Source organism: Anser anser (assembly GCF_964211835.1).
Source record: "Anser anser genome assembly, chromosome: 1".
Classification (NCBI taxonomy): domain Eukaryota; kingdom Metazoa; phylum Chordata; class Aves; order Anseriformes; family Anatidae; genus Anser; species Anser anser.
The window spans coordinates 69149657-69162577 of record NC_139720.1 but is presented as its reverse complement, the minus strand read 5'-3'; the positions used below and the strand labels follow the sequence as shown (position 1 = coordinate 69162577).

At 36.7% G+C, this 12921-nt stretch overlaps 1 protein-coding gene across 6 annotated transcripts in view; it reads right to left on the bottom strand.

Moving 5' to 3' along the window:
* The window catches only part of PIK3C2G (phosphatidylinositol-4-phosphate 3-kinase catalytic subunit type 2 gamma), a 323563-nt gene that overhangs the window by 74504 nt on the left and 236138 nt on the right, over positions 1 to 12921 (bottom strand). For all 6 annotated transcript variants that reach the window (XM_083808728.1, XM_083808727.1, XM_083808726.1 and 3 more), the window contains 5 exons: positions 9793 to 9973; positions 8057 to 8164; positions 5703 to 5795; positions 3399 to 3528; positions 1096 to 1232 (listed from right to left, as the gene is read on the bottom strand). In XM_083808728.1, the coding sequence (XP_083664854.1) occupies positions 1096 to 1232; positions 3399 to 3528; positions 5703 to 5795; positions 8057 to 8164; positions 9793 to 9973 (649 nt within the window). The remainder of the gene's footprint in view (positions 1 to 1095; positions 1233 to 3398; positions 3529 to 5702; positions 5796 to 8056; positions 8165 to 9792; positions 9974 to 12921) is intronic.

The window sequence follows — 12921 nt, the reverse complement described above, 5'->3', positions numbered from 1 at the left end:
TGAAAATAGCTAGAAATTGGTTTTAGAATATTTTGCTTTAATGGTACTTTTTACAAACAGTAGCAGCAGCAACAAATCAGTTTTTCAATGAGTTACTAATAGCTATTTCACTTTTCAATTGAAAAGTTGGCTGCACATCTACCATAATAGTGTAAATTTATAAACTTGTAAAAAAAAATCAATACAGATTGTTCCTGATTAATTGAATCAAGATTATATCCTAGTAATTCAAATGCTCTTACTGAAAATATGGGTGAACAAAAACCTATGGAGTAACTACAAAACACTAAAGACTATCAAACATATCTATGTTATAAATCTATCTGCCTACTAATACACTTTTATAGAAAAACCACTTCATTTTCAGAATGCTAAACACTGAAAGCTGTCCTTTAAAATTCATTTAAAATTTTGGCAACAGATCTACTGCTGGCATGGAGAAGGGATCAAAAATTGTCCCAGCAATACAAACATTAAAAAGTTTTATAATAAGTCTTAGAATATGCTCAGCCAACAAAGAATGAATAGAAACAGTTCCTTTCAAAGGGAAACCTCTGCTTCTATAAATAAAATTTTAAATTTCTTGGCTCATGCATAATGCCTGGTTTCATAAAAAGAGATGCATTACATGGGATCCTACAATGTGATGTGAAAAGCATAATCTTATGTATCATGTGACTAGGCAGTTTCCATAAAACAGCTTTCTAAAACTGTGGATATTGACATGGTCATTTCCAAATACAGGAAATTCACTAAGACTTTGCATGGTTACTATAAAATAAAATATTTAGAGAGCTGGACCTAAAAAAATATTTTGGAGCTCAAAATTTAATTTCTGCATCAGCTTCTCTTCACTAGTATATTTCAAAATATCACTATGATACACTATTATGGAAAATGTGTTATAATGCACCTGATCCAGAGCAATATTTCTTTAGAAAGAGAATGGCAATTTAAGCCAATTCCCTGGTTTCTATGCATGTGACTTGCCTGTCCTGAGTGTGAGTCACTTATTTTTGCTGCTTACTGTTGTTATGGTTTCTTCTTTCCCATGGTAAAGGATGAAAAGTATAATAAGGTTCATTACAATGTTACCTCTTGGTAACTTGATTCCAGCTGATGGTGATGACGGAACCATTTTTTAATTGTGTTTTCTTTCAATGGTCCTATCAGTCCGGATTCCCTGTGGATTTTGGCTAGTGTGGTGGCATCTGGCACCATCTGTACCAATCCTAATCAGATACAAAAGAGATCACATGAGAAGCCCATAACTTTAAAAAGATATGACGACCATTAATGCATTTGCATATTTTTGGATCATCCTATGCAGAAAAAACGCATGCTTAGAAGCTTATAAAATAATGAATATAAATAAAATTCCAATCTATCTTCTCCATTCTTATTTGTTTTAGGAAACAAAAAACAAAGGTCAGTTAGTGAAAAGTGGCAGTTCCACAAACAAGAAATATAAACACTAATACCAATATTGTGTACATAACTGCCTCAAGGTACCAACAAGGCCAACAATTTAACAAGTTTCAAAATGGGTAGAATACGTATACAAACAACAAAAATCTATTAAAAAAAAAACACAGATCAGATATTTACTGTGAAATACAAAGTTATTTCGTAGGTGCTTATTGTAAAAAATGCTGCAGACTTTTCTCTGCAGTATATTAGACTGATCGCAGTTGGGATACAGGATACTAGACAGTGCAGAAATTAGTCTGATCCAAGGTGACATATAACAGGTCTTTGAAATGTAGAGAGAAGCCAAGCATTTTGCAATGCTTCATTTGAATCCTATGTCTCTACTGCATGCACTAATTCCTTTTTTGGAACTGAGACCTGGCTTGCCAGCCTTGTCACTGTTCCTGTGTGTGGTCCCCTGGCACCTTATTCTGAAACTCTGCATTACAAGAAGAACTTCTAACGATTTTAGTTGGTGACAGGCTCCCCTACAATACCACGCCTGGAAAGTGGCATCCTACCAGTGCTTTAACTGCTTTTCACATTTCTGTGTCTGCTTGAGACTCAAGTGATTTCTGTGTTCCCATGACTACACAATTGCCATCTTCTATCCCCCTTGTGTGGAAAATGTGGCCCATGGAACAAGGTGATAGCCCAGGATATGGAAGACCTGTGTATACATGTGAACTTTAGCACATGCCCTGTATGACCACAGGCATGTCACTTGATCCCTTTATCCCTAATGATCAACTGTAAATCAGTTATATTAACACTATTGTAATTCATAAGGAAAGGCATTGTGAGGAGAATCTGAGAGTCACTGGGAGGTTTTCTGCTACTATGGTGCTGAAAGGAAGAGACCATCAGACAGAATATTATTTGCAGGTTTCCTGTATCTTTCTTAGTAAAATCAAATTAACTGCTCATATATCAGAGAGACTATAATATTATGTTCAGAAATAATATTCTTTGTGTCATTTGTGTTTGAAGAAGAAGCCTTTAGGCTTTGACTCCCATCTTTACAAAGAAGGGAGGAGTCTTTTTCAGGTCACCTTAACCACCTGCCATGTGCATGAGGTCATCTATACTTACTCCTAGGGTCCCTTTAGATCACTCACCCTCTCTCAGTTTCTCTTTGTCTCATCAAAAACAAAACAAACAAACAAACAAAAACAAACAAACAAACAAAAAGATATCTTTTAAAATATTTATTATTATCAGTAGTTTTTGTACAGCAGGTAATCTCAATACATCAGTCTTCTTTTTGTGCAAGGATTATTTTCAGTAAAACATTTGGAGAGTCTATGAAAAATAGTAAGCTTATTGCTGTCAGTAAAAATTTTTTAGCAAGCAATTGGCTTCCCTGCTACAGCTCTGCTCTAACAACCATAAGAGAGAGAAATAAAGCTTTCAGATGAGTCAGGCTTGCCCTAAGCAGCATAAATCGCAAGAGTAATATTTCAAATTCAACACTGCAAAGCTGTCATCACTTGTCTACAGGTACCTTCTGTAGCCACATGTTTCTAGGTTCATTTAAGCATCCACGTGGGATCGCACAGGATTAAAACTTTAGTAGCTATGGACAATTTTCTCTAAGACCCTCTTTATGTGTGAAGTTACTTTTAAGAATTTGGTGCAAGCTGCTGATGTTGAAGCTTTTGGAAAATTCTAGACTACAAAATTCATTGAGTTTGGTTGTACTTCTGGAGAGCAATGCACATTCAGGATTATGTAGGTGTAAAATTTAGGGCCTGAGTAACCAAAGTTCTGAGCTTTTTTTTTGTTGGGGGGAGGGGGTAAGGGGGTGGAAGGGAGAGATAAACAGGACACCCATGAAAATAAAAGTTAAAGGGAGGATATTTTTTTATTGCTATTTACATGAGATATGAATAATGCGATAGGGGTAATATTTGCAATCTAAAACTGACCTTGGCCTTTTCCTGTAGATAAACACCTATAAATTATCATTTGCATATCCAGTCCTTCTTGGAGCCAAACGTTGTCCATCAGTCGAATAATTTGCAGAACCAGCATATCTTGACGTAGATCATCACCTATCTGTTAAAATAGCACAAGAAATCCGAGCTTCTCCTTCAATACCACACAGACATAACTTTGTATTTTATTTGGACTTTTTCCCACACCAAAATAGCTACATTCATTTTGCAGTAAAAGCCTCTTATTTTTCTTCAAAGTTGCTACTTATCTTTGCTGTGTCAGGAAGAGGACTGGGTAGATGGCACATGTAGGCAGCAACAGTTTTGGCAGTCATAGAAATGGTAGCAAATGCTCTCTGATTAACTGCAGCCTTTCTGTTTATTTTTCACATGCAATTATTACAGTTTGAAAACTTAATCTGGAGGTAGGATCCTAATTTAGCTACGTTTTAAAGTCTACCTAATGCTAGATCCCTTTTCTCAAATGACAGCATTTGACCTAATGTTAAGCTTCACAACTTGGAGCTTGCAGTAGGCTGAAGAGGAGTCTTATCATCAATTTATATTTTATCCATGACATGATTCATATTCAGTTTCAAACAGGGATGCAGTGCTGACTGCTCTCCCCAAGGAGTCTGTTAAACAATAATCTTAGTGAAATGGGGTTGTAATTGTAGCCACAAGAGGTAATGAAGAGATTATCTTCAACCGGGGCTGCGTAAATAGCCTGTGAAAACAAGTCCTGCTTTTTTTTTTTTTTTTGGTCTCCCCACCACCCCCACTCCCATCTAAAAGACATGTGACTTTTTTTTTTTTTATGTTTTACACTTTTGTTATGTTCTTTTTACATAAGCATTCCAATATACAGACATTTACCACCATTAAATGAGGACTAGAGGAGACAAACTTATCTTTGAAAATAATAATAATAAAAAATCTGTTTCTTTCATCTGAAGGTAATCTTGACTCCAATTAATTCTTCTCAGAACCTAGACCTGAGAAAAATCTTAATCTCTCCACTTACCTGTTCTCCTACCCTCACATACACAGCAGACAATTTAGTACAACAACAGTGCTTATTATTTTATGTATGCATTATCCACCATGAATGAACAATTGAACTACAGTTGAACAGTTCAAATAAAAGATACTTTAATACAAGGGGTTGCTGTCAGGAAAAGGTGATGTCAATTACACTGCTCCTACAGCAATTGGACAATTGGTAGTTCTGGAACATTACCAGGCAGGGGAAATGCTGTCTAGGTAGAACTAGCACAAATGTTTAAATGCTTCATTGGCAAGCATTTGCTCAAGTAAGTAGGAACCTTCCTATTTAACACTGAGTCTCAGGTGAAATAGTGTAAGAAGCAGCTTTCTAAATGTTCAGAAAACAAAACATTGCTAGCTTCCCCCTGGCATGCCTGGAGAGTATGCTTCTAATCCCTGGGAATCATAACTGCTCTGAAAGTCAATTTCATTCAGGACAGCCTGCATGTTTTTTATTAAGTTTATTTTTATCGATTTTTAGACTTCTGGTTTGGAACATGACACTGCAAAAGATCCAGGAATAATGTCTTTGTCTGGCAACATCAACCACTTTGTATCCATCAGACATTTTATGATCTTCAGTGTTCTTCGTCTAAAAAACAACATCCATTGTTATAGAACACTTTTATTCTTTTGAAAGAGAAGCAATTTTAGATTGCACATATTGTCTTCTGCTGATGGAGAAGCACTGTCCTGAGCTCTGAAGCTTTGAAGGTGATTACTGGACGATAAACTAGAGGAACTCTGGATTAATTACTCTGACTAACTCTACTGAAATAGAGCTCCTCTGCTGTCCTCTCATCATCCCCATTCCTCAGCTCATTATCCCACACTGTCTGATAGGATTGGAATTAGATTCCGTCCAGCAAACTCTGTCTTTAACACTCTAGTATTTTGATTTGTGAGAGTTGGACAAGGTTACAGGATTCAGTCATATTGAATAATCCCTTCTCTGACTTTGGTGTGGTAACTAAACTAATATAAACTTAATATTTTAACCTGATTTTCTCCACTAAGAAAAAACAAATGCAAGAAGTCATTTGATTCTCTACTGATCAAAATGTTGAGTACTGGAGTGCATTTTCTCGGCATATTCCAATGAAAGTCCTAGTGTCAAAAATAGTGTGAAAAGTGAACAACAGAGCCAAATCAAACATTATCAGGCTCCAGATTTAAAATATAAATCAGCTGGATTTCAAATCAAACTTTTACATACAAAAGGAAGTGAGGATTGGAGGAATAACTTACCTTAAAAATAATATTGATGTTTCCACTTGGAGCATTTGCACTGATGAAGGAAATTTTTAATGGAAAAGCATTGGATGTAAAATATGAGCATGACTTCAGGGAAAAAAAGGTGAGAGAGGACAACAGAGTCACATATAGAAAACTTGAGGTTAATATAATAACTCCAAAAAAAAAGATATTGTCTTTCAACACTTCTCAGTACCTCTGATAACAAAAATAAATAATTCTTAATTTTATTGGCTATTTTGTTGGTTCAGGAAAACAAAAAAACTCTTTCTCCACTGGCAATTTGTTCCACTCAGTAATCAGATAATATGAATGGATGATATTTTACATACTAACTGTTTTTTATTTTAATGCAGTCCTATTAATGCTAACATTTGGCTGGGATTGAGTGGACAAAAATACATAAGACTGATCTAACTAGAATCTGCAATGCATTGAAAAGTCTTTAGTCCTATTTTTATTATTATTATTATTATTTTTCTGCAAAAGAATTGCAAGGTCATACAATCTTTATGGAAGCAAAGAACCTGTTAATGCCAGTCCTAAGTCTGGATGAGGATATGGGAAATTCTGAAAATCCCAACCTATTTCATGTGGAATTTATCTTAATTAAACATAAACTCTGACCTCTCATGCCCTGCAGCTCCTTCCACCTGAAGATCTGATAGGGTTTTAAAAAGCACTAATGAGCCAAAAACTGCAAATCCTGTGTGTTAGGCTAGTATTATTATCATCATTATAAAAAGGGGAGAAAAACCAACAACACAGCCAAAGACAATGGTAAATTAATGGCTTGGTTTCTAGAGATAATGAGCACCCCACAGCAGCTACTGCTATGCTTACTTGATGGAGTGCAATGGAGGCTAATTTGAACAAAAACACTACTAGACACAGCTGTCTATTCCTTTTCAACTAAACGTTTCAAAGCATGGTAGACACGTTCAAATATTGTCTTAGCCACACCATACCCTTGCAACTGCTGCTATAGCTATTATGATGATGAAATCTTGACCCCTTATGGAATTTTGACAATTGAAATGTCTGAATCTGTACTTGAAAGTTTACTGTGATATAATGCATTAGTGATAAAGCTGGGCTGCTAGTAAAATCAATAGATGATATAAAAATTAATTAAATTTGAGGTTACTATAAGCATTTAAAATGTTAGTTTGCATGCTTGTACTGACATACAGCTAAGTCAAAAAGATGCAGATATTTATAGAATGATAATGGCTTAAAATGATATAAGAAAAATGAAAAAATATCTCTTTTCAGATACTTATAATTAAACAATATGTATACGTCCAGCCAAGCTTGCGCTGTATAAATAGCACGACTGTATGGTGAGATACCTTCCCATTAGTCAATATTTCCAAAAAGCCTGAAAGCAGTGAGAAGCAGCAGGCTTCAAATTCTTCTGACTTACATTGTCCACAATTGGCCCAAACCTGCGGGTGCTGGAAGACCTCTGTTCTTTGAGAGATCAAGGCTGAATAGCAATTACTTGGAGAATCACAGGTCAAAGACAACTGAAGGGATCAGCACCTTTTTAGAATCAGATCCACTGTGGATAATGAGCCAGAGAACAAAAATAGAGCACAAATTGCTGTAATTAGGCACCTCTAACCAATAATATATACAAGTCTTCAGGTTTGTTTTTCCTTGCTGCTGGATACCTTTTCCTTTTCCAGAGCTGGAACAGCTTATTTCTAGCATAATATTGGTTATGAAAGCACCCTAAACAATGAATAACTGAGTCTTAGTACTGTGGTCAAAGTCAAGTAATGCTAGACAGCATTAAGATTTCCTTTATTTACAAGTCACTTTTTATAGGAGTCATAGAGACATGTGACTTACTCTAAATATTTAATATTTTAGCACTTCTCAGTCATATGCATAGTCTTACTGAAGCAAAAAGAGGTAGGTCTAGATCTTTAGCTGCTCCCATCTGTGACAGGCGAGAATCTTAGATGAGACAAAAACTGCCACCGAGAGCTACATGGATAGAATGGAAACCAAGTCTTGGTTTCAGGGGAGGCAAGTGCCATTGCCAATCCCAATGCCACAGCAGGGCAGCAGAGCTGGGAGAAAGCTGCTGAGAGTTTGAAGTACGTGCTGCTGCTGCATGAGGTGAGATTTACAAGCAACACCTACCCCAGCAGTTCCCTGCACCTCTACCTCCAACAAAGGCCCCTGGTTTCAGGGGGATTAGGCTGGATGTCAGTTTACCAGATGACTCATGCTAAATACCAGTAGGATTATTTCCCAGTCAATGCAGCCTTTCATTCCCTCTCCCCCTTTATATTAAAAAAAAAAAAAAAAAAATTCATCATATGAGCTAGACTTACATCTGCCTGTATGCCTTGCACAACAAGTGCAGGATTCAGGGGAAGTCGACAAAACTTTACCTCCTGGAAGAACTGCTGAAGTCTGCTGAGTTCCATCTTTAACACCTCCTGCAACATGTGAATCATTATGGCAGCATGAAAGAATATAACAGTTTTTAAAGTTTTTAAACTGTTGACTGTCTTGCTATATTTTAAATAACATTTTAATTAAAACTTACACAAGCAGATAGTGATATCACAAGGGGGAATGGTTTCAAACTAAAAGATGGGAGATTTAGATTAGACGTTAGGAGGAAATGCTTCACTCAGATGGCGGTGAGGCACTGGAGCAGGTTGCCCACAGAAACTGTGGATACCCCATCCCTGGAGGTGTTCAAGGTTGGCTTGGAGCCCTGGGCAACCTGATCTAGTGGGTGGCATCCCTATCCATGGCAGGGGGGCTGGAACCAGATTATCTTTGAGGACGCTTCCAAACTGAGCTGTTCTGTGATTCTGATTCCAATTCTGATCCCAATTCCTAGTACACGGAACTAGTAGTATCCATGTAATCTTATAACAGCTAATAAGGTTACACTGAGGTACAGTTATTAAAAATAAAAACTGTAATTTTTTTCCACCTTAATGCTTTTACTACCTAGGTACTCTACCAGTTCATGCTGTCATGTAGGTTCAGATTCAGAACCCTTTACTAGGGTATCCACCTGTGCTTCTGCACCCCATGTCTTTTTTGCCTTTCTGGACTTTACAATTTGTTGCCTCAACACTGTGATCTCCCTCACATAACAGTAGATGTGTTAACTGCAAGTGTCACAGCAACTACTACAGACTTGATATTAATCTTTATCATTTGAAATATACATCAGTAATATATAATGCATCACTACTATTTATGTTTCTTTACATGGATTTTTCTCTTTGCAAATAGATATTTTTTCTTTTTACTTCCATGTTTGCTCTTCTGCTTTAAGTAGCAATACAAAGTATCCTGAAAAATCCTTTGAAAATCTTTGAAAATCTTTGAATCCTTAACAAGGCAAAAAGAATTCATAACTTTCATGATAACTAGCAGTGGCTGGCATATTTTTATCTGGCTTTCTGGATTGCCTCACTAAGATCTCAGCAAGAAAGTGTTTTACACATCATGTATGTAACAACAGCTGTTTAAGAAAATTAACAGATTTGAATTTGAAATGTACCTATGCAATATGAAAGCTGTACTCACTGTAGAAGACTACAAGCCTTCTACTGACAAGAATTCTGGTGTATTTGAGATATTAAGCACAGGCCACTTTGGTTGTCACCTTTAAGAAATAAGAATGTTCAATGTGTCACTGACAACTTTCAGCAAAGTTTTCAAAAAACACTGCACCTCTACAGGAGACATATTTTGGGATGAGATGTTGAATATGAGTCCTTTCAGTTCAAAGTTACCCAGGTCTGTTGTCATTGTTTCTGACCACGTCCAAATCTAAGAAACTATGGATGAAGGAATTTAAATGGTTTAAAAGAACTGTTGATCTCTACAGCATTAATGGTAAGAGCAGGCCCACTAAAAACATGTATTTTCCTTGTTTTCGGAGCAGTACAAAATTTTAAAAATTCTAGTCAAATCTTAGGTTTATCTAAATGAAGGGCATTATAGGCAAGAGGTGCCATTTTGGAAAAAATAAAATTACCTTGAGAAACTTAGGTGGAAGGGGAAATATATATACTTTTTTTTTTTTTTTTTAACGAACCTTTCTTTTTGCGTCACTGGCAGCTTTTACTCTTTCAGCAATGTCTTCCAAAATTCTGATAAGTTTCCCCTCCTTAGAAAACTCATTGTTCAGGGCTTTTCCAGCAGAGAATTGGAGAGCAGCCAGCAGTTTCCGATACCAGATTTTGAAATGAACTTCATTCTGTGCATTCTTCAACAGCCTGAAGGGAGGAGGGAAAAAAAAAAAAAAGAAAAAAGAGAAATCTGTGTATCTAAAACTGATTTTTATTTTATATCACTTCTAGCAGGAGCAATAAATGCACTCCAGACTAATCTGTATTTGGTGACTTTGTGCAGCTTAGCAACAGAGAATGAAAAAAAAATTTATTTGTTGGCAGTACTCAGATCCCATCTGAGAACTAATGAGATTTCAAATGTTTTGAATCAATAGGAACCTGCCATTTCTTATTGTCTATACTGCAGTGCTTATACTGCTCCTTTTTTTCTGCAAGGAAATTTTACAAAGTGAAAATATGAAATATGTTTTTTTGTTTGTTTGTTTTTGAAGTCCAGTTTTAAGTGTATATTCCTAACTCTATTTTTTTTTCTTCTGCCAGTACACTTACACAATCAAGCATATCTTTCAGCAAGGAGGTGCATTTAAAGACGATTTTAGTTTCAGTGGTATCATCAGTTCCAGAAGCTTTCAGTATTTTAAGTTGAGGAGACATTTCTGAAATTGGCAATACTTCTGAGAAGAGTGAAATGAGCCCACTTTATTCCTTTTTTTTACTGATAGGTGTTAGTCTAGAGTAAAAATTCAGCTTTGAGTTTTACTGAAGTTTGTCAAAGCTTTGGAATTGGAGTTATTCTCTAAATAAAAGTCAGATGTAAAACCAAAAACATACTTATTTTTCCATAGGTTTACCATGCAGTACTCTCTAATTATAAGTTCATTTGGGCCAGTAAAGCTGTGAGGTTTAGGTTTTTGTAGTTAATTTAATTGATCACTAGTGATTTTTTCCTTGATGAAGTCCAGAGTTTTTGTACACCTTTGATTTATTTTTGTAAGCATAGATAGAATCACCAACTTCATATTGCCACTAACATCTTGCCCATTACCTGGGATTTTCTTTCCCTAAAGGACTGATGGACTGCTATTTTTTGTTGTTGTTTTTGTTTGTTTTTCTGAGCATCCCTCCCTACAGCTTCAATCTTAAGAAATTAATTGGATCTAATCCTTAAATTTCTCATAACTGCCAGAATTTTAATGCAGTTTCTCTTAGCTGATGAGGTTACTCAAACCTAACAAATAATTCTAGTTTTCACAGGACAGAAATTAGAGAAGTTGACTTTATAGCACATCACATGTGACTATGACACATAACAAAAAGTAAGCACATGATATATCAAGCACTGATATTTAAAGTTAAAAAAAAATATGACGATACTGTGACTTCTACAAATCATTTATAAGGCATTAAAATACGACGACCACAGCTCATCCATCTTTTGGTAATGAGAGATTCCTATCACCTTTCATAAGGCAATGACCTTTCTATGTCCTCTTTTCCTATATAACTCAGTGCAGAATATTATCACCTACTGGTCTCTGAAAAGCATTTCCTGTTGCACAGAAACTGTGAACGTCTAAAGGTTTGGTAAGTACTGAAAATCTCAAAAGTATGTGTGGTGTTTCCATCAGAAAAGCCTACAAATGAAAGTGAAGAGATATGAGAAGTTTATCAACAGCACTCTCCAGGGGAGATTAAATGACATTTCTTTCTGTAGTTTGGTAAAAATAAATAATTACTTTTTGGATCGTCCAAAAAAAAAAAAAATTGTCTTTGCAGTGCCTGGTTGAAGGTAAACCCCAGCACAGAGACAGCTGTATTCATACCCTGAACCCTCCACAGACTGAATATAGCTGAGAGCACAATCATATATGGTGGTTGATAAACTAATTCCTCCAGATTTCAAGAGCATTAAGTCCGAGTTTCCACAGAATTCTTTTGGGTTTTTGCTTAAATGTAGATACCTTGTGCCATTTTAGATACCCTAGAAAATCCCATTTGTCCTCCAGTTACTGCCTTGGAAAGGCATGGGTCCACTGGAGGCAATATCTCATATGTACCTGTCCTGGTTTCAGTTAGGATAGAGTTAATTTTCCTCCTAGTAGCTGGTAGGGTGCTATGTTTTCGATTAGGATGAGAAGAGCGCTGATAACATGCTGATGTTTTAATTGTTGCAGAGCAGTGCTTACACCAAGCCAAGGACTTTTCAGCTTCTTGCTCTGTCCTGCCAGCGAGCAGGCTGGGGGTGCAGCAGGAGCTGGGAGGGGACAGACCCAGGACAGCTGACCCAAACTGGCCAAAGGGGTATTCCATACCATCTGACGTCATGCTAAACAATATATAGGGGTGGCTGGCCGGGGTGGGGGGGCCGGCTGCTCGGGGATAGGCTGGGCATCGGTCAGCGGGTGGTGAGCAATTGCATCGTGCATCACTTGTTTCGTACACATTATTATTATTAATACTATTATCATTATTATTATTATTATTGTTGTTGTTATTATTATTTCCCTGTCTTAATAAACTGTCTTTATCTCAACTCACAGGCTTCACTTTCCCATTTCTCTCCCCCATCCCAGAGAGGGAGGGGGGAGGGTGAGCGAACGGCTGTGTGGTGTTTAGCTGCCGGCCGGGTTAAACCACAACAGTACCAAACCCATGCAGATGTCTCAGACACCCTATGCTGTATAAAATGGCCTAAATTTAGGCTACTCAGTCCCACTCTGTAGTGGCCTTTTTAGCTCAGCTGTAGGCAGACAAGGTGATTTAAACTAAAAACATACTCTGCCCCTTTCAACAGCAAGTCAGGAGCATGCTTGGTGATTATTTTGTAAAGAAAAACATTACTGGTTCAGTCCAAACTATCAAACAGGCAGGAATTTTAGTTTACTGAAGCAGAGCCCAGCTTAGCCTCAGTCTAGATAAACAGCTTGCATTTCCCTTGGAGCACAGGCAGAATGAATTTGTTCATTTCTGCCCTACAAAAACAAATGCAGGTGCGCCTAAAAAAAGACTATATCACCGTGATCTATATTTTGAGTTGGCCACATTACACCAGTGCAGAATCTCTGTACACAATACACTTGCATACTGAATCA